At 37.8% G+C, this 23,196-nt stretch overlaps 1 protein-coding gene across 3 annotated transcripts in view; it reads right to left on the bottom strand.

Annotated features, from left to right (window-relative positions):
- The window catches only part of DENND5A (DENN domain containing 5A), a 100,325-nt gene that overhangs the window by 45,889 nt on the left and 31,240 nt on the right, over positions 1-23,196 (bottom strand). For 2 of the 3 annotated variants that reach the window (XM_012784007.3, XM_076002189.1), the window contains exons 2-3: positions 12,790-12,899; positions 9,534-10,191 (exon numbers count right to left, since the gene is read on the bottom strand). In XM_012784007.3, coding sequence (XP_012639461.1) covers positions 9,534-10,191; positions 12,790-12,899 — 768 coding nt within the window. Of the gene's footprint in view, positions 1-9,533; positions 10,192-12,789; positions 12,900-13,671; positions 13,744-23,196 lie in introns of all 3 variants that reach the window. The other variant, XM_012784006.3, reaches the window with a different exon arrangement.

The raw sequence follows: 23,196 nt of genomic DNA, 5'->3' as shown, positions 1-23,196 counted from the left end.
ATGGGTAGTAATGGTAAGCAAAGCACTTTCCTGAGTTCTATGAGCCATTCTGGCAAATTATCCAACCTGAGGAAGAGTTGTGGGAACATCTGACTTACAGTGTGTTGGTCAGAAGTACTGGTGACAAACTGGGGCTTTCAATTGCCACCTGAAGTGGGGGTAGTCTTGTGGGACTAAGCTCTTAATCTGTGGGCAAGACTGTATAGTTTATGTCAGAATTGAATTGAATTGAATTGAATCAAACAAAAAGGAATTGAATTGAATTGTAGACGACCCAATTGGTGTCCAGAGAGTTGGAGAACTGGCTGGTGTAAAGGAAAAACCCATACATTTGGTGTCAGAAGTGTTATAAAAACACACCAGGCCAGGCACGGTGGCTCACTCCTGTAATTCTAGCACTCTAGGAGGCTGAGGCGGGAGGATTGCTTGAGCTCAGGAGTGCAAGACCAGCCTGAGCAAGAGTAAGACCTCATCTCTACTAAAAACAGAAAGAAATTAATTGGGCAACTAAATATAGAAAAAAAAAATTAGCCAGGCATGGTGGCACATGCTTGTAGTCCCAGCTCCCTGGGAGGCTGAGGCAGAAGGATCACTTGAGCTCCAGGAGTTTGAAGTTACCATGAGCTAGGCTGACACCACAGCACTCTAGCTCAGGCAACAGAGTGAGACTTCTGTCTCAAAAATAAATAAATAAAAATAAAAACATACCATAACTAGTAATTCAAATAAAAATTAATAACTTAAAATTCATCATTTAAAACATTTTGAGTACACTACAGGAAAATGCCTGTATGCTTCTTCAGGGAAACTAATGCATTTGACAAATCCATGATGTGACCAATCAGTGAGTACAACTAAATTCAGAGATACTGAAATAAAAAAATAATAATATAACTGGCTTGGCAGAAGGAAAAAGGACCATGAGCTTTTCATATTCACTAAAGATCTGTAGCAGACTCTGATAAGGAGAGACTATTTCATTTTGCACTGTGCCCACACAAAGCATCATCATTCCCACATTTAAAACTATTTAGGGAGGACCACCCCCTATTGAAGGAAGAAAAGAAAATCCTAGATCATTTTAAAAAAACACTCATTCAAGGATCAAATTAAGTAATAAAATTTAAATCACTGCAAATTCTACCGTAATCTCATCTGTGATGCCTCAATTCCATGGGGGCATCTGGACACCTTTGTTTGTTTACCTGCTTTCTGCTGAAATCCTCCTGCTCTACTATTATTACTCTAACAACTATCACTAAGAAGAATTCTAATAATTCTCTAGATGAGACCTCCCCTCTTATATTTTTCAGCTTTTTCTCAGGATATGAATATCTATAAATAATCGACTCAAAAGCAATAATCTTAAGAATCTCAGACATCATAAGAATTTACTTTAAAATTCAAAATTAAAATGAATCAAAAAAATGTAAAAGCACAGGGGAAAATTTTCAAGTAGTATTTAAAGCTAAAGGTCTGGGCTTACTGCACCCAAACACTCTCTTAAACACATATTTTAAATAAATATAACACAGAATAATTCTCCCTTTTTCAGTGTATATGCCCCCCCAATATTTAGATTTTTTTTTAAAAGGCAGGAAGTGCCAGAAGCCTTTTTAATCACAAAAAAACCAAAAAGTTTCCTCCTTCTGTTACCCAAAGTCAATAATGCAGGTGCATTACATGTTTTACGTGGCTTGTGTTCCCGACATAACTGCTCAGGAACAAAAACATCTCATAGTGGGCTAACAGCTACACCAAATAAAGCAGCCCCTGAAATGCCATTATCATGAGGCTTTCTGAGCACTGGAAAACTGTACAGTACATAGTTGCAGTGTCAAGGAACATCTACTCTATAACTATTACTCTCTATATAGTCACTCTATAACTATTAACATAATATAAAACAGGGCATGGTACAGTCTGAAGAAAGGGGCTGTCTATGCTCCATAAAAGCAGGGTTTTTTTTGTTGTTGTTTTTTTTTTGAGACAGAGTCTCACTTTGTTTCCCAGGCTAGAGTGAGTGCCATGGCGTCAGCCTAGCTCACAGCAACCTCAAACTCCTGGGCTCAAGCGATCCTTCAGCCTCAGCCTCCCAAGTAGCTGGGACTACAGGCATGTGCCAACATGCCCGGCTAATTTTTTCTATATATATTATTTGGCCAATTAATTTCTTTCTATTTTATAGTAGAGACGGGGTCTTGCTGTTGCTCAGGCTGGTTTCGAACTCCTGACCTCGAGCAATCCGCCCGCCTTGGCCTCCCAGAGTGCTAGGATTACAGGCGTGAGCCACCGCGCCCGGCCAAAAAGCAGGTTTTTTAACAGCAAAGAATTCTAGTTCTAGTTTCTCCCCTACTCTTCAGGATGAATCTAACCTAGTATCTGAAACTCAGAACACTTGCTTCTGTTAGGGTGGATAACTTTATTTGCCTCAGATTGAAATATCTGAAAAATTTCTTGTGATGCACTTGATATTGTGGCATTCTTAGAAACAAAACTCTTGAAGGTGAGAGATAATCCCCTTTTTCAAGGCTAAACTCTTCCCATTTATGTGGTTTGGTTTAACAGATATTGGAAATTTGGAGTTTTATGCCTTTCTAGTCTGACTTATGGATTTTCTTCCTCTACATTCTTAGATTTAAAAAAAAAAAAAAGCTTGTATGATGAGTTAGTAGATGAAAAAAAGAAAAAGAAGAAAAAAAGCGCATCCCACCTTGAAGATCAGCCTAAGAAATAATGCCTCAGGGATCCAGCAATCTATGGTACTCACACTAGAATGGTGACCAGCAAGAGCTGTAAACAAAAGCACAAATCCATTTCTACACACCAGTACAAAATGATAAAATTAGTACCTCGTTTACCATTGCTGGTCTCTGTGTTCATCATTCCAAGAAGGTGAAACCAACAAATAGGAAGCAGATAAAGGTCAGCTGTGTCCAAAGAGTTTTAGCCAATCAAAATCAACTTAGACACTCGGCTCTGGACAACTGTTTAGGTTCTCTCACAGCTCCCATAACATTGTAATGAGCAATTACTTTTAACAAAAGGAGATAATATAAAGCACAGACCACCACTCTGAGTGGTAAAGAGGAAGAAATCAGCACAGTTTTATGACTTTGACTTGTCTGTGTGCAGATAAAGACATTAGACTTAGGATAATTCTACAGATAAGCCCACTCCTAAACAAACCACAGGGCAGCTCCTGCACATTAGAAACAATTATTGTCCAGGCACACTCACACTTCCGCAAAAATTGTGTGAACAGGATATTTCTCATAATACTCTTTGTTCTTAGGAAACAACCTAATCTGTACAACCTGGTACCTCCAAGATATATTATTAAATGAAAGAAGCAAGATGCAAAACATTGATTAGCATGCTCCCATTTGTGTTGTTTCTTTAAAGTAAGTATGTTGTATATACATGTGTGAAAAGAAAAGAAAATCTCAGGGCCACTCCCCCAACTCCTTATGCAAAAGGTAAGGTAAAGGCCTCAGGACACCTGTGAAGAACTGGCCCCACAGATCATTCATTAAGGAAATTCCTTGCCAACCTCCATAAGCAAGGACATGCAAATTGTACCTTTGGGTCTGCAAGCTATGTTTGGCTCCTAAAACTAAAGTCTGCACAATCTGCCCTAATAATGAATTACAAGTTTAACTTTACAGATGCAGAATAGGGGACAAGACAAAATCAGACATTCTTTCACCTACAGGGACATCTACATAATTGATTCATCCTTCGCTCCCTTTTTCTATTCTAACATTTGCCTTGCCTTAAGCAAAACATAGATTTCCAGAGCCTCACAAGAATGCAATCATTTTGCCTCCTACTGGACACTCTGCTTTTTTCCTTCTCTATGTATGCCTTTATTTTTTGTTTGTTTGTTTCTTGTCTCTAGAGACAGGGTCTCATTATACTCAGGCTGGTGTTGAACTCCTAAGCTGCAGCTATCCTCCCACCTCAGCCTCCCAGAAAGCTAGGATAACAGGCATGAGCCACCACTCCTGGCCTTTGCATGTCTTTAAATGCTGAAGCTTCCAAACTCCCCTTCAGAAAAATAACCACAGGTCTGTCTGTGGTTCATGTTTTTCCCAGGCACGTCCTCAACTTTGGCTTAATAAACCTCCACTGATTAAGATTTTGCCTCAGTCACTTACTTGGGTTGACACATGACTATGTCTGGAAGGAAACAGGAAACAGAAATAACCTCCTTGGAGGAGAACCAGGGACCAGAGGTAGAAGTCTTACACTTCACTTTACACCCCTTTGTAATGTGGTAAATTTCTACCATATGACTGAAATGTTTTTCATGTTTTAATACATCATGCATTATATCATAATATATACATAAAAGAATATTAGGATTCATACATGTGTATTCAACACCTAACATAAAAAGTAGTGCACTGTTTAAAAATATTGGTAAGGAGGGAATTTTTTTAAATTAAGAGATTACTCCTCAGGGGCAGGATTCTAGGTCAAAGAAAAAGGGCAACTTTCAACTTTCTCTACACTATTTGTCCACATATTTATTTGTTTTAAAAAACTATTATTTTCCTTAGGGATACATGATAAAGTTGATCTCTGGCTGCCACATGTGGGAGACAGGGGAAAGACTTCATTTTATTCCCTTTGGAATTCCCTTTATTATATGCCTTGAGCATTTGTTACTTTTGCAATAAAAAACTAGTTTAGATATTAAAATAGGAATTCTCTTACCAACCTCCACTTAACCAACTGATTATATTAACTGATTTTCCCCACTTGCAGTAATGCATACATTACTCTCACTCATTGAACTGTATGCTTAGCAAGAGTCTGTGACATTTGTTTCCAAACCTTGTGCTAGTTGAATTTACTACTGGATTATATAACTTAACCAAATATTATGTAAATAAATGGTAAAATATAAGGGCAAAAAAAAAAAAAAAGAATGGTTGTTTCTCTGAAAACAAAATTAAATGCTTTAAGAAGACTCAGTAATGAAAAGTCACTAAAAAATACTGTAACTGACTTGACAATTAAGCACAAAAAAAAAAGTAAACCTGAAATAATCTAGAGGTAGTTTCTGTTACTGCAAGCTCTGTGCTTGTCCTCGAGGCCTCATCAGAAGAACAAGAACGTGTGGTTTGAGAAGTTTATTACTTTGCCAGCAAAGGAGGAAAAAGGCAGACTAACATCTCAAAATCCAAATTCCTCTATAGAAGCAGAAATACAGAGCATTAAAGGGAGGGCCCTCAATTCTAGGCTATTGTCATTTAACTACAGTTTATGATTTTAATTGTCCCATCTCCGTTGAAGACAAAGCTGTGACCTCCACCCACCTGGGAGGCCCACCCAGACCTCAGCTGGCCAGGCCTGGGATGAAGCCTACAGTTCAGCTGAGCTATCTCCAGCAGGAAAAAGAACAAAAGACATTCCCCTGCCCCTACTGATCATCTGGCTATGGCAGGGATGCATACCTCAGTTCCTAAAAAGAGTGGGGGAAGTTTTAAAGAGACAGAAAATATATTTTGCTATTCCCTCTCACTCCCAGGCCATTCCCTCTGTTACATTTCCACTCAGGTTCTTCTGCAAAGTTTTCTTTCTTTCTTTCTTTTTTTATTAAGGGGTTATCAAGACAGATGAATGCAAAGTTTTTTAAGTTCTTGCTCCACTTAAAGAAAAGTGACTAGAAAATCTAATCAATGCATTATGCAAAAAAAAAAACAATGCAGACATCTGATTTGTGGACCCATGATCAAGGGAAATGCCTGGACCCCTCATCAAAAGATTGGTGACTTATAGAGCTATATGTCTTAATTTAAAACAAAATGTTTAATGAATGTTTATATCATTTTTAGGATTCCCAGACTTAACTTTTTCAATTATCCGATCAACTACCCTACTAGGCCACATCAAATAAGGAGCTTCTGCTCTTATATATAATTTTAAAGCAACTACTAAAAAATTATGCTTTTCCAAAAAAAAAAAAACTATTTCTACATGAAGCACAGAACAAATATTATCCAGAAGTAAATAAAATGACCTACACAAACAAAGAAACACTACTTAAAACTGCCAGTTCAGTCATCCAAAGGATCTTACAATTTAGCCTTCATTTCTTTTCCCTAAGTAACATCTCTTTTCTATTCAGATGGCAGGACATGCAGCAGGCACACCAAGTGCAGTGCTGATGGCATATTTTTGTCCAGAGCAATTTTCATCCACATATGATGGTGCCTATGAATCATAAATAAAAACTACTTCAAGAAAACCAATCTCAATTGTTTAAAACACTCTACTAACAACAAAGGCATAACCCTACATTCAATAAAAGGCAATCCTCTCAATTTTTGCTTCAGTCATGCTCAGCAATGTCCTGGAAGAGCTTCTGAAAAAAGCTTTTTCTTGTCCATGTTAAGCATGTCTTTAGGTCACAAGTTCAATTTGATTCTACACACAAACCTCCTCAACTGAATTCAAACCTCTTAAAATTCTTATTATATATTCTGGGAAATACAGAAGGAGATCAGATGGAAGAATGTTATTTGTTCATCATATTCATATTTCTTGTTTTAATCCTCCCTTCCTTGCCTCTAAACATTCCCATTGCATTACAGGGACCTAAACGCCTACTGTATCTTCTAACACCCTAACTATCTAGTTTGTTTCCTCCTTTCTGTTCTGTTCTCAATAAGACAAGTCTTCCTATTCAACTAAGTCATTATTTCAAAGTATTTTTATGAAGCTCTGGCCAAGAAACAGTAGCTAGGAAAGTAACACGATCTGTCTAAGCATATACTTCACCCAGAGACTGGAGTCTGCAACTCCATATTTTAAAGCCAGAAGTTGCAAAGTGAAGCCTCAGGAACTACATTTAGCCAACAGATACTTTTTGTTTGGCAGTAATGTTTAACAAGAACATCTGTTGCTAATATTTAAAAATCAGAGCTTTCATGTAAAATACCTGGGTCCTCAGGAAAAACTGGAAGATTTAGTAACATCAAGCCAAAATATCCACAAGAAATTAACTGGAGCTAATTAGTGGCTGTCCACTTTAAATGGGGTTATGTACTCTTCAATTTAACACAAGTCTCCATTATTTCACTTTCAAACTATACCCAGAACCCAACCATTTCATATCATTTCAGTGTTACCTCCTTAGTCCTAGCTGACATCATCTCTCACCTGGATTATTACAATGGCTTCCTAACTGGACTCTTTGCTTTCCTCCATTCCTACTTCAGGGATATACTCATAATACAGTGGCTAGAGTGATCTTAATAAAAGCATAAGTTATTGATTCACTTAATAACATTTATTAAGCATCCTTATATTCCAGCCATTGTTGTAGTGCTTGGAATACATCAGTGAACAAAAGGCAAAAGGCCTGCCATTGTGGAGGTTAAATGTCACTCCTTTGCCCATGGACCAAATCTGGGAAATTTGAGCATCAAAATAAATAATTATAGTAATGAATTATAACCTGAGTTAAATAAAAATCTATGAATCTATACAATAATAAACTAACAAGGGATAATGTTTTTCCTTATGGTAGGAATATTACCATGATAATTAACATTATTAATTATGACAATTAATAAATATAGATGGAGTTAGAAAATTACTGTTTTATAACCATCATTGAAATAACTGATTCAGACTAAAATCATCAATAGATGTTAAAACTATTACGCAAAAATTTAAAGAACGGTATAGTTACAGAATTTCAAAGTCTCTTCCCACAGAATTTCAAAGTCTCTCCCCACAAATTCTTATTAATTACAAAGGGAAAACTGATAACTTTGCAGTTAAGAAACCCAAAGACACCATCTGAATCAAGTGATCAAATTAATATCACCAAAAATGGGACAGACTGACATAATGTTTCTCCTGTAATAGTAAAAATCAACAGTATGTGCCTCCTGATATAATGCATGGAGAGAAGCATGTTGCTTTTGTAATAGTCCAGACAAAATTTTATAATTTGAATCTAATGAGGAAAAAACAGACAAACCCAAATTGAGGGACATTCTATAAAATAATTTGTCTGTACTTTTCAAAAATGTCTATATCATGAAAGACAATAAAGGCTGAGAAACTGAAAATGAAAAGCAATGCACAACACAATATTGAACTAGCTCCTGAATAAGGAACTTTAAAAAATTATCCTAACAGACATTATTGGATAATAGTGAAACTTGAATATAGTATGTTAGATTTCCTAAATTTTATAGTCATACTATAGTTATATAAGAAAATGGCCCTATTCTTAGGAAATAAAAGCTTGAGCATTTAGGAGTCAAGGCACATAGTGTCTGTAATAACTCTAACTCTAAATGGTTCAGTTATGTTCACACATATATGGAAACACAGAGTGATAGAGCAAAATATGGCAAAATGTTAACAATTGGTGAATTTGTGAGAGAGTATACAAGAGTTCTTTGAACATTCCAGACAACTCTTCCATAAGTTGGAAACTATTTCAAAATAAAAAGTCAAAAAAATTAAAAGCTCTCTGATGGCTAAGCATGCACCTCAGAGTAAAAGCCAAAGTCCTTACAAGATTATGTACAATCTGACCTTCTGTTAAGTCTAGCATCTTCTACTATACTCCTGCTCATTTACTCCATTCCATCCTCCCAGCTCCCTTGTTGTCCTTAAACACACAAAGCACTTTCTTAATATAGACCCTTTCTATCTCCTGTGCCCTTTACTTGGAATTCTTTCCCTACAGATTCTAACAGGTCACTCTCAGAGACCTAACCTAATCACCCTATCAAAAATTAGAACTTCTCTTCCCCCTGTTTTATTTTTCTTCTTAACATTTATTAACTACCTTACAAACTACATATTTTATTTATTTAATCACCTCTTTTTCCCCACTAAACTACAAGTTCCATTATGGCAAGGATTTTCCTGTTTTGGCCACCCTGTCCTTGAAACAATAACTGGTACATAGTACACTCTCAATAAATATGTACTGAATAAATGAATTTCATGTTACTAGCCTAGCTCTTTTAATAAGCATCTATTTTTTAATGATCTACTTTACTATTTTGTCCAAATCTGCTGCTCATACTCAACCTCTCATTTAATTAAACAAACAATAGAAAAAAGTAACACATCCTCATTTTCTCAACTTTCTCAATATATAAAGCATCATCCTTTGTGAATCCTTGATTTTATCATCAGGTTGAGTAAGGGGCAGAAATAACTCTGCAGAATGATAGAACAGAATTATTGGAACATCAGCTTCCAGTGACCATCACCTCCCACCCCTCTTTTCAGCTTCAATCAGAAGGGACATCAGGAGGCAGGGTCCCTTCCCATACTGGAGTGCCTAGCAGAAGGCCATGAAGACAGCCAATCAGAAATACTGGCCCTCTCATGTTCCATTTGCCATCTACCATCTACCAGCAAAATATGTGGGTTATAAACAGCCTTTTGTAACAGCCTTTGACCTTTACAGTCAGCCCCAATGTATCTGAATATGGAAAAAAGGAAAGCCCTAGGCAGGCAGAGAGCTCTAGTAAGCACTGACTTACGTTGTGAGTAGAGCAGGATCTGAAACTCCAAAAGGGCACAAGTAAAGAGCTGAAACACATTCTCCACCCCAAGCAGTTCGAAGACTTCTTTGACAGGAAAGTCAAATAGGGGAAGCTCATTGGTGCTTGGTCTCTGGCAGATTATTGGCCCATAGACCCCAGAAAACTTCAAGGACCGGCCAGGGGGTGGGAGTGGCACCTCGTAGAGTACGTTGTATATGTAGCTCTCAAGAGGCAGTGGAGGGGGCTGAGGTGAAGTGACTGCCTGGTGGAGTTGTTCCAGCACACTCCGACATGCCTTCATGAAGGACATGGGCGTGATGAGGCAGATGCACTTAGAGACGTAGAGAGTGTCCCGGCTAATGTCGTAGGAGTTGAAGCGCTGCAGTTTAGTCACAGGAGTGCCTTCACCATCCTCCATGCGGCTCTGGTCTCTGCCATCAGCAGGGGGAGCATGTAGGACATCATACTCAGCATTATGCATGTGGTAGAGGGTCTGCATTGCACTGCAGATCTGCTTGCTAGTCACCTCTTCATAAAATGTGAGGGCAAACCCAAATGTCCGAGAGCCATCCTCCCTTGTGATAATAAAGGCATGGAACTGAGGCTCCCTGGGATCTGCCTGGGTCTTGAATGCCAGCCCTTTGGGCATGCATAGCTGCAAAAGACAACAAGGCAACAAGCAGTGAGATCACTCACTGCTGATCCACTTTTCAGAACACCTCTACCTATCTATCTATCTATCTATCTATCTATCTATCTATCTGTCTATCTATCTAGTTATAGAGCACCTACTAAGCTAGATATAGATATGCCCTAAACTTATCCCTTTGTAATTCAAGACACGTAAGTAAATAAAATTATAATGCAGCCATCATGACTATACAGAAGTACATAAAAAGTACTAGAGGAACACAGATAAGACAAATCAGACTGGTAACACCAGAAAAAGCTTCAAAAATGAGGTTATGCTAGAATTCATCAGCTAGACAAGGATGAAAGGTTATTTCAGGGACAAGAAGAAAATGCACAAACATGGATGCAAAAGAAAGCCTGGAAGATTTAGGAAATGATAGGTTGTTAAGCATGACAGCATGATAGAGAGTAAGACATGTATTAGGAGATGATGCTAGAAATCTATCTAAAAACAAGATGGATGAGACATTATACCTAAAAATTAAAAAAACTTATAAATAGTTTTATACTCTACCAGTTCACAAAATTTTGTCATCAATAAACCCTCATTTCACATCAAAAAGGGTGCTCAATTGATATAAACCAAAGAGATGACATAATCAGGATAAAGATGTACTTTTTCACTTTAACTCAGATGGGTATAAGGAAACTTGGATAGTTAATCAAACTGACCTGAATCAATCAGTCCCCATTTTCCAGTTTTACATGAACCTGGCTAGACAAATGAAATACCAAGAGCCTGGGTTTACAAATACAAGAACCTATATTATGCTATATCCATTAGCCTTAAACTTGACTTCCCAAAGCCTAGGTGTTTCTAGAATATAACATATTAAAATGAAATACACACTGAAGTAGAAATCAAAAAATGTAATGCTCTCTAAAATTCAGTTTCCTCATCTGTGAAATGACAATAATATAGCTACTCTCTCTAGTTCACAGGGTTATTGTATGCATCAAACAAGGTTATCTTCTAAAAACTACAGAATGCTATTAAAAACGCAACAGAGGCTCAGCATGTGGCATGTGCCTGTTGTTCTAGCTACTCAGGAGGCTGCGCAGGAGGACTGGCAGGAGGACTGCCCCAGCCCAGGAGCTCAAAGTTTCAGTGAACTATGATCCCACCACTGTGCTCCAGCCTGGGCAACAGAACAAGACCCTGTCTCTTAAAAAAAAAAAAAAAAAAAAGGTAACAGAGATAGATGGTTAAGAGCAAAGATCTGGAAAGAGACTACTGTGTTCACATTCCAGCTCAACTATTTATTAGCCGTGTGACACTGAACACATCATTAACCTCTTTGGATCTTAATTTCCTCATCTATAAAATATGTACACATGTGTTTGTGGGTATGGTTATTTAATATTACCCATGTAAAGGGTATTTAATATTACCTATGTAAAGATCAAATGAGTTAAGTCATATAAAATGTTTATTAGAGTGTCTAGAACAAGCTGAATATTCAATAAAGATTAGCCTATTCACAATAGTATTCTTTTACATGGGATTTCTTTTTTATTTTTTTGAGATAGAGTCTCACTCTGTTGCCCAGGCTAGAGTACCATAGCGTCAGCCTAGCTCACAGCAACCCCAAACTCCTGGGCTCAAGCAATCCTCCTGCCTCAGCCTCCCAAGTAGCTGGGACTACAGGCATACACCACCATGTCTGGCTAATTTTTTCTATATTTTTTTTAGCTGGCCAATTAATTTCTTTCTATATTTCATAGAGACAGGGTCTTGCTCTTGCTCAGGCTGGTTCTGAACTCCTGACCTTGAGCAATCCACCTGCCTCAGCCTCCCAGAGTGCTAGGATTACAGGCGTGAGCCACTGCACCCAGCCTACATAGGATTTGGTTTTTTTTGGAGACAGAGTCTCACTCTGCAGCCCAGGCTAGAGTGCAGTCGCATGATCATAGGTCACTGCAGCCTCAAACTCCTGGGCTCCAGTGATGCTCCTGCCTTAGCCTGAGTAACTGGGACTACAGGTGTGCACCAACATGCTCAGCTATTTTTTCTTTCTTATTTTTGTAGAGACGGGGTCTGACTATTTTGTCCAGGCTGGCCTTGAACTCTTGGCCTGAAGCAATCCTCCCACCTTGGCCTCCCAAAGTGCTAGGATTATAGGCATTAGCCACCATGCCCAGCCTACATGAGATTTTAAATGCTGTCCTATCTAAAATTATGATGAAACAAAAATACTGATTTCTGCCATATTACTCAGATATACACAATGCAGAATGAGAGAAAACTACTTTAAACTTCACTCATCATGTAATTTCAATGCAATAAGCAATCAATAGTTAAGTACCACAAAATAATTTCACTGACCCAATACTATATATTTGACACAACAGAAACACATTGTGACTTTTAGTATATTTAATATATTCTGAATATTTTATATATTGATGAAAATGCAGAATTATAAACAATATGCATTACAATCTCTTCTTCAAAAGTTACTGGCACTTGGTGGGGCCATTGCTACCACAGGCTGAACTCACAATCATACTATAAATTACTCTGTAAATTATCTCAGACTTGTATCTAACAAATACTAACCATTCCCACTGCATCTTGGTCAAAAGGATTCCATTCTACGTTCTCAGGATATCGTGCAAGAACCTTAGACTTGAATGTTCGTCTTAATGGCGTCTGCTCAAAATTTTCTCCTGTAAAAAAAGGAATGAAGCAAATCATCTCCACAATGTCCCTTTGAATTCACAGGGTTATGAATGTCTGAGTTTAGCAGTCCAGCAAGGTACAGAAATGAAGGCAAGGGGGTTAGTATGCCAACCATCTAAGAATAGGAAAGGCATTAAAGTTATTAGGTCAGTAAAGAAGCTAAAAAGTTGTAGCATGGTTAATATTAGACACCACTAGCTGTATGCTTTTCTTCAAAATGAAATTATTACTACAAACCCAATGGTTAATTTTCTTGGGAGAGAGAGAGAAAGCACAAGGAATGATAAAGAATTCTATCCATCTTTTTTCCCCCTGAAAGCCACATTTAATTTGCTTAAAGTCAACTGAAAACATCATGGAAGCATAAATTATTTTAAATTCAGAATAAACAATGCATTTCAATGATCTCCGAATGAATACAAAGAAACTGAAAGATATAAGAACAGTAAGAAAGCAGATTTCAGGGTAAGTCTAATTAGATCTTTTGTCAATTCAGAATCATTTGAAATTTCTGGAATTGTCCTTTGTTTCCCCCTTCCCCCTCCTAAAAACACTGGAGTTTATTAAATTAAGAACATTAAAGTGAAGAGAGGAAGCCCCAAAGAACCCACTACCTAGAAGGATACAAATCTGAACAATCTATAAGTCAAAAAAGGTACAAGAAAGTTAGAAGGTCAAAGGGTATAAAATGCCACTGGAAAGATATATGTAAGAACCACTGGAAAACTTTGGGTATTCTCAATTTTGTTTTATTTTTACCTTCAGTCGTACTTGAAATGAAAGGGCTGGCACCATCCCTGGCTTTAGAAGCCTGTATGTACTGGCATAGTGCTATATGATAAATGAAATAACAGAATATTACAATAAAGCAATGTTATTCAAACTCTGACCATGACTCCAGAACAAAATACATTTTACATCGTAAAGTAATAAACACATACGTGTGTGTATATATAAATATACCTAATGGAAAAATTTTACAAAACAATACTTACCCTTACTATATATGATGTCCTCTCATGTTTTCTACTCTATATCACTAAAACAAAAAGTGCTGGTTGAAAACCTACTAATGGTCACAATTCACAGTTTGGAAAACATAATAATAACATATAGTAGAATGAAGAGCTCAACCAACATCAAATTACTATAAAGTCACCAGTGTTTTATCCAAAAGTATACTGCCCCAAATATTGTTTTTTCTAGGGGGTTAGGAAGCAGGAGACAAATTATACGCATCTAAAAGGTTCAAACAAATAAATTTAGTAGGTGTCATAGAAAAATGAATGGGAAACATGGTCAAGGACAATTCAATTGAATTCTATACCTATTTGCTGAGTAATTATGATATACAAGGGACTTAGGTACTGTAGGGGATACAAATGAATCCGACAAAGTACCTACCCAAGGATCCTGTTAAATGCATAGAAAAAAGAACACACACAAATAACCACTTCACAGGAAGGTTGTCATCTGGGAGGCTCCAGATGTTCAGCATATGTGGTCTACCACTCAGAGTATACTTGCACAGGATCCCGTTCATGTGCTCTAGTTGATAGAATAAATTCTTTTCCAACCATACTTTTTCTAAGTTGGTTTGCAACCCAAGCAGCTGATGATTACTAAGAAATATGCACTCTTCATCATCACAGGATAAGATGTACCTAAAGTCAGAAAGTCCTTTACCCTAAATCATCCCAGAGATACCTCAAAAGTTTCTAAAAAGAGTTTATAATAATTCTAAGGCACCTGTTCTAGAAACTAATAATAATTCCAGTCAGAAAGCTATTGCTTTTGTAATTAAAACCTCCACCGTATTCTCTGAAGTTTTATCTATCATCAGAAGCAACAGCCTACTTATTCACAATTTTCAACTTCTGACAAGACCCAACAACCTCTGCTAGTAAAAGCAAATATCCTAATTTCAATCCCTCCCATTTCCTGATCCCTTCTTCCAAATCTTTCAGATTCTTCTGAAACTTTCTGTTCAAGCAAATTTCATCTCAAATTTCATCTCTCAGAATATATTTGGTAATTTTCACTAGAGGATTGACACAATCAGCAGGAAGTTGGTAATAGCTGCAGCAACAAAGACTCATGTAAAGCTACTCTCAGAGCTTTCAGTAACACCTGCAAAGAGCCCACCATGGTAAGACTACACTTACTGTACAAAGTAATTAAGCAGCAAGCAGCTGACATAATGATCTTGACTACAGTCTGTTTCTTAGCATGTATTTTTAAACTGCATTCACTTCTGAAAGAAGACAACTATTTCTTCCTCCTAAGCTTCTTCACTTTTAGTTGTCAGTATGCTCATTTCTTCCTAACTAGGCTAGAAAATCCCCTCAGTAAAAACAATGAAAAAACAAAACACACAGAGAAGTTAGGACAGCTATCACTATCCTATGTGAAAGCCTCCTGGAGAAAGACGCTGACTTCAAATGGCTCTAAGGTACCTCCTGAGACATGATAAGCATGTCTCAGAAGATGCGACACAGGACAGTTAAAAGGGAAAATTTTAAACAACCAGTGACATGAAGAATGGAGCCAAAGGTGAGCATGACAAGCTGACGTGGAATGTGGTCAAAGAGACGGCAGAAACTATGAATCAAACGGAGAAGTGGTCATTAGAGCCTCTGTCCCCACCACCACCTCTCCACCTCCTGCCCCTTAAGTCTTGTTAAAGAGTGAGGTTCTGAATGAAGGCACTACAGAAGGTGCCAATGTCAGACAAAAGTTCTTCTGTGAATTAGACTGGATCAGTAGCAGGAGCTTAGTATTTTCACTGCAAGGAGAAAAGAGGTGGATAAAGAAGTATGAGGGCCCTGAAAATAAATCCTATTCATTTCGGCCACCTATAAGAAATGTCAGAAATGTATGAGAAGGGAATTCACAAATCTGAGATCTTTTTATTAAAACAATCCAATCTTTCATCATTTACTGAGGGCTGAGTTGTAAAAATAAGCAATAAGGAAACTTAATGCCTTAGAAACACCTACACAGACTCACCTCCTGAAACCTTTGTGTCTAAAAGGCTCAATTATTTAGACCTTTGGAAACTGAAACAATATTGGGAATATGACATCACAATAAAGGTCCTATTATCCTAGAAACAACAAATAATTCTTTGTCCAACACATATAGAGTGCACAAACATCAGCAGATCCGGATATAAGAACTAAAGCCCATTTCTAACAGCAACTTAAAAATTAGTCAACTAGGTGTCTATCTTTGTGAATCAGCCTCCACAGAGTTCAAATCAATCCTAACAGATTTTTTGTAAAGCCTGCATGCCTTACAAGGACTTCTAATGGGCTCTTTGTTTTTTTGTTCTGCTTTGACCAAGCCAGAAACAAACTGACATTTGTATTGATGCTTGCCTGTTGGTACTAACTTGATTCAAATAACCCTAAATGGGGCATGCTTAAGTTAGGAAGCCTCAAAAGAACCCCTTAATTCTCTGAAATGGTTTACAAAATTTTGTATGAAGATTTATGTATTCTTCTGGGAAGAGAACCACAATTTTCATCAGATCCTCAAAAGGTTCTGTGACCTAAAAAAGTTAAAAACCACAGCTATGTTTCTCCTAATTTAGGCAGGAAACATTTGACCATTAACAGATTAAACTAAATGGGCAGGTTCTCATACAGGCTAAAACATATGCACTACTAAATAACTCCTTTCCAAGTTGGTGCTGACCCAAATTAGGACATCATTTTCTCCTTTCCTATAATGAGAAGCCTATGTTGATTGGATGCAAAATTTTCTCCTTTAAACACATACACATGAGCAAGTTAAATAAATTTTTTTAAAGATCAAATCCTCAAAACTTCTGCCTGAAGTGATCTGAAAGGTCATCATTTTTACCAAAACTCTCAAAGCTGAACATTTATGTTAAATGTATTACTTCTGTAGAGACAATGATAGTTTTTTTATTTGTATCTTTGTTTGTTTTGTTTTGTTTTGTTTTGTTTTTTGAGACACAGCCTCACTCTGTTGCCCTGGCTAAAGTGCAATGGCATCATCATAGCTCACTGCAACCTCCAACTCCTGGGCTCAAGCGATCCTCCTGCCTCAGCTTCCCAAGTAGCTGGGACTACAGGCACTTGCCACGACACCCAGCTAATCTTTCTATTTTTAGTAGAGATGGAGTATTGCTCTTGCTCAGGTTGGTCTTACACTCCTGAGCTCAAGCAATCCTCCCACCTCAGCCTCCCAGAGTGCTAGGATTACTGGCATGAGCTACTGCACTCAGTCCAGACAATGATAGTTTAGAAATGGAAAAAGCAGATATGAAAAGGCATATCCCAGTTACCTACGTGAGATCCACATGGTAAAACCTCAACCTGGTTTACGGTGAACTAATCAAAGCTACTCCAGGACATAGTGCCAGCTTAGATTCAAGCAAAATAAAGTAACCATCATTTCCTAGGAAACTATTTATGGAACACATCTGTTATATCTACATCTTAGATTAGATATACCAAATAAAAGGGGTATTTCAATTTTTATTAATAACTCTATCAGTAATAAGAGTTGAGATATACTTAAGCAGTACATAAAATCTGAAGTATTAAAAAAAAGAACTTAGGCATTTTATCTGGCCTCTTGGAGGAGATGGGGAGGAAAATATAAATATCTGTGAAACTGCAACTGAAGAAAAATTTACTTTGTCAACAGAATAATTTATATCTAGTTGATAGAGGTTATATGCTTCCAGTCATGGCAGAGTAGCTACTACCAGACTAACTTTCCTACAGACAACTATGAATTCTGAACAAAAGTAAAAAACAACTACTTGAAGCTTCTAGAGAATGAAAGTATTGATGCTTTTTCCCCCTTCAGAATCTGCCTGTGTATTTCAAAGAAGATATCACTGGGTGAGTTTCCCCATTTTATGGCTTCTGGCCTGGCAAGTCCCAGTCTGTGCCATAAGAGGTGGTTAAATTCAGACAAAAACACAGTCTTACTAGCTTGACCAAGGCAAGTACAGCAGCCAGGAAGTGAAAGAGGGAAATCCCAGAGAAAAACCAACAAAGGAAAATCCAAAATCTGTGTAAAAAACTCTGCCTACCAACCTAGCTGATCCCTAAACCATGCATTCATGGAGCAGACCCCAAGCAGCCAAGTTAAAGCTAAAAGAACTGACTTGAGATTCAAGCTGTCACCCACTGCAGGGAAACGGTTAGTTTAAATACACACACACACACACACACACACACACACACACACACACACATACACTCTCTGGAGGGAGGTAACAGAATCCAGTCTCCACACTGTATCGTACCCAATGTCAAGGACATAATCCAAAATTGCTCAGGATATGAAGAAACAGGAATATATGATCCATTCTCAAGAGAAGAGTCAATCAACAAAGACCAACGCTGAGCTGACCCAAATACTGGAATTAGCAAACAAGGATTTTAAAATAGCTATGATCATAATGAATGAAAAAAACAGATCTCAACAGAGAAATGGCCACTAAAATTCAGTGGATGGGCTTAATAGCAGATTGTAGATGACAGAAGAGTTAATGAACTTGAAAAAAGAACACCAAAAACTATCTGATCTGAAAAATAGAGGAAAAAAGATTAAAGAGAAAGGGCAGGCCGGGTGCGGTGGCTCACGCCTGTAATCCTAGCACTCTGGGAGGCCGAGGCGGGTGGATTGCTCAAGGTCAGGAGTTCAAAACCAGCCTGAGCAAGAGCGAGATCCCGTTTCTACTATAAATAGAAAGAAATTAATTGGCCAAATAATATATAGAGAAAAAATTAGCCAGGCATGGTGGCGCATGCCTGTAGTCCCAGCTACTCGGGAGGCTGAGGCAGCAGGATTGCTTGAGCCCAGGAGTTTGAGGTTGCTGTGAGCTAGGCTGACGCCATGGCACTCACTCTAGCCTGGGCAATAAAGCGAGACTCTGTCTCAAAAAAAAAAAAAAAAAAGAGAAAGGGCAGCAGTGGAGAAGACCTCAGGATATGTGGAGCAACAAGTATAACATACATATAATTGGAGTTCCAGAAGGAAAATACAATGAAGCAGAAAACAATATTTGAAGAAATATTAATCAAATTTTTTCCTAATTTGGTAAAAGACAAAAATGTACAGATTAAAGAAGCTCAGTAGACCCCAAGCAGGATATATACCAAGAAAATAATACACAGTTACATCATAGTCAAACTTTTGGAAACCAAAGATAAGAGAGAATCTCTAAAGGAGCCAGAGAAAAAGAATATTCAGGGGGGAAAAAAAATGAATGAAATTACCACTGCCTTCTCATCAGAAACAATGGAGGCAAGAAGACATTGAACAACACCTTATAAGTACCGAAAGAAAAATACTAACCAAAAAAAAAAAAAACCCTGTCAACCCAGAATTCTACAAACAGAAAAAATATCCTTCAAAAAGGAAGGTAAAATGAAAACATTTTCAGGTAAAACAAGAAAATTCATCACCTGTAGACCTGCCCCAGAAGAGTGAGAAAAGCCAATCCCAATAGTTTACATACTGTATGATTATGATTCCATTTATTTAACATTCTTTTTTTTTTTTTTTTTTGAGACAGAGTCTCACTTTGTTGCCCAGGCTAGAGTGAGTGCCCTGGCGTCCTAGCTCACAGCAACCTCAAACTCCTGGGCTCGAGTGATCCTTCTGCCTCAGCCTCCCGGGTAGCTGGGACTACAGGCATGCGCCACCATGCCCGGCTAATTTTTTTTATATATATATCAGTTGGCCAATTAATTTCTTTCTATTTATAGTAGAGACGGGGTCTCGCTCTTGCTCAGGCTGGTTTTGAACTCCTGACCTTGAGCAATCCGCCCGCCTCGGCCTCCCAAGAGCTAGGATTACAGGCGTGAGCCACAGCGCCCGGCCTATTTAACATTCTTGAAATGACAAAATTATAGAAATGAGTAACAAGATTAGTGGTTGTCAGAGGTCAAGAAGAGTTGGGGCAGAGCGCAATGCTGGGAAGAGAGGAAGGGAAGGTGGATGTGACTATAAAAGGGCAACTCCAGCCGGGCGCGGTGGCTCACGCCTATAATCCTAGCACTCTGGGAGGCCGAGGCGGGCGGATTGCTCGAGGTTGGGAGTTCGAAACCATCCTGAGCGAGACCCCGTCTCTACTAAAAATAGAAAGAAATTGACCAACTAAAAATATATATACGAAAAATTAGCTGGGCATGGTGGTGCATGCCTGTAGTCCCAGCTACTTGGGAGGCTGAGGCAGTAGGATTGCTTGAGCCCAGGAGTTTGAGGTTGCTGTGAGCTAGGCTGACACCACAGCACTCACTCCAGCCAGGGCAACAAAAGTGAGACTCTGTCTCAAAAAAAATAAATAAATAAAAAAATAAAAGGGCAACTCCAAGAATCCTTGAAGTGATGGAATTGTTCAGTATCTTGACTATATCAATGTCAATATCCTGATTCTGTAATATACTATAGTTTTGCAAGATGTTTTGAGGGGAAACTGGCTAAAATGCACAGGGATCTCTCTGTACTTCTTCCTACAAATGCCAATGAATCTCCAATTATCTCAAATAAAAGGTTTAATTTTAAAAAAAATAATTTTTTTAATTAAAAAATAAATATTTTTAATGTTTTGAACTACCTGTCAATTTTAAAACAGAGGCTGCAGGCAATACATTTTAAGCATTCAAAGCTATACCATGAACGGAACTCCTTGAAGGCAGCTAAGACTTCCAAAGAGGAAAATATAAACTCTTCCCTGTCCTTAAAGATCTCACTGTCAGAGCTTTCCATGTATGTACTTCAAATCTTGAAAAATTAAAAGTATTTCTCCTCGAAAGGTCAACATGGTACTTCAGGAATCCAAACTTCCCACAATTATCCACACCTCTGCATATTTCTTCCTCTCTTTGTGTTACATGGATAAGAAACCTTGACTGCAAGAAGAAAAAATATATACACATATTATACATACATATACACATACATACTACCTGGAATCTACTGAAAACACCTTCACATATATTATGTCATGTATACTTCACCACAACACTGAGAGGACTATTACAAAGAATCTTACCCAAGTATGAGGCAAAATAGGGATTAACCACATTCCGTGTCCCATACATACTTTTTGAGTTCTCACCTGGAACAAACCTAACAGAAACCCCCTGTTCCAGGTATTTTGTCTAATGTTCTGTTCACCTTGTAACTTTAGAATTTACAGCAGTCAAGAAGCACAATTTTGGTGTAAGAAAAACTCTAAGAGTAAGTAATCTTCATCAGAAGGCCTCAAGTTCTCTCCCGTGATACAGAACCATATCCTCCCTCATCCCGCAGGTAATAAAGAGTTCCTCCCTAACTAAGGCAACCCAAAACCTCCTGGATCCTTTCACTATGCCAAGCACCATCAATCTCCAAGCTGCCTTACCCTCCACAGTTACCAGAATAAAGATGCCCCTCAGAGCCTTCCATGTTGCTGGAATGGTAAAAACACAAGGAGAGTTAACAAATGAGGCTAAATAGGGGGTCCAATCTGCCAGTAAGTGAGTTTAGTGGCAGCAACATATAGACATGAGGCTAAAGTCTTCCACAAGTCCTTGGAGAAAACTAAGACTAAAGCCACCACTGTTGCCAAAGCTTTATGTGAAAAGCTACAGGTTCTTAGAAAGAGCCCAAGAGAGCAAATGCTATGTCAATTCTTTCTACCTCCTCCAAGTCCACTGTCTTCTCCATCTCCAGATTTCTCATGCTCTCTTGTCTGGACAGACTCTGGAAATCAATCACTTCCATTTAAATCAACAACTATTGCTTCTCCTTTCCTGGAAAATCATTAGGTCTGCTAAATACTAATCTAGGGACCCCAGCAGAATGACTAACAGGGTACCAATTTTCCTACAACTGAGTTATTTATAGAGGCAAAAGTGGTAGCTGATCATCTTCAAGCTACTACAGTCAAATACCATCATCTTTTTTCCTCCACTATTCTTTTTTTAATACAGTCTATCTATCTGGTATATCCTTGTTCATTCATTCCGCCAACTGACTATTTAACCCTAGATCCTAATTACTATCCTCTGAATAGCATATGTTCTGGCCAAATAGGATGCCTTGATGTTACCCAGACATGCTCCGTTCCCTGCACACCCACCTTCTACCCATCCCCCTTCACATCCTCTTGCTCTAAGTCCTTCCTATCCTTCAAGACTTTGTTCAAATGCCACCTTTATTATGCATTTTTCCCAATCGTTGCCAACATATTGCAGTTCTCCCTATCCAGTATCATATACTCTCTAACAGAGCTAAATAATGTATCGTACTGTGATTTCACTGAAGGCAACATTTACATTTAATTCATTTCAGTCCTTCCACCTCTGTTTCCAATGAAAGCTTAATTCTTTGAATAGAACCAAATTTATCCTCTTTTTCCTAACATGCCTTAAAACTTTGGTATCAGAGTCAGAGAATTAAACATTAAATAGGTCCCAACCCACAAAGTGACACCTTTGAAAAAAGCTCAACCAATCTGGAATGACATCATAAAAGCTGTAAAAAATATCCATACCCTTTGGTTTGTTAAACCCACTAAAATGCCACTCAAAAGGCACCAGAAAAGAAAAAAAATAGCACCCACTAAAATAGCACCAAAAAAGAAAAAAGCAATTCCTTATAGTACAGCTATTCACAACTGCAAGAAACAGAAAAAAATAAATGCCTAATGACAAGAGGATAGTTTACACATCAAGAAAATGGAGTATAATCTAACCATTAAATTAGCACACATGAGAAAAGGAAGAAGACTAAAAACATTTATTAATTAACAACACAACTTTTGGGTTAAGAAGTCTAGATAGAAACAAGGTTGGTCCAAATTTTTAATCTTGGTTCCCAACTAAAGGCCTACAAACAAAAGAGTAATGATAGTGGCATCAGTTTTAATATTTCAAAAAGCTACATTGACATGTATGTGAAAATATTACATAAGCTAACCAAAAGGTCAGAATTATCTGCATTTGGCTGGAAGTATTTTTTTTCTATTTTTATAACATTTTATACAATTCATAAAGTAGTGCTTACATAAAAATTCACACAAAGTTGCTAAAGAGCATACAATTTTCAAAAATGCCCTGGGGTTTCATTACATTCCGTTTTCTAAGGATGCACTCAAATGAATGGTAAAATGCAGACATTATCCAATATTTCATTCTCTTTAGTAAAACTTTCATTATTTTGTATCCTCACAGTATTAACTCTGATATTTTCCACTTTGTGCATGGTCTGCTATTACTAGGATGTCAGTAAAACATTAAGGCTGTA

The sequence above is a fragment of the Microcebus murinus genome, chromosome 4, assembly GCF_040939455.1.
Source record: "Microcebus murinus isolate Inina chromosome 4, M.murinus_Inina_mat1.0, whole genome shotgun sequence".
Taxonomy (NCBI): domain Eukaryota; kingdom Metazoa; phylum Chordata; class Mammalia; order Primates; family Cheirogaleidae; genus Microcebus; species Microcebus murinus.
Note: the sequence above shows the minus strand (reverse complement) of the source record. Positions and strands in the feature narration are given on the sequence as shown.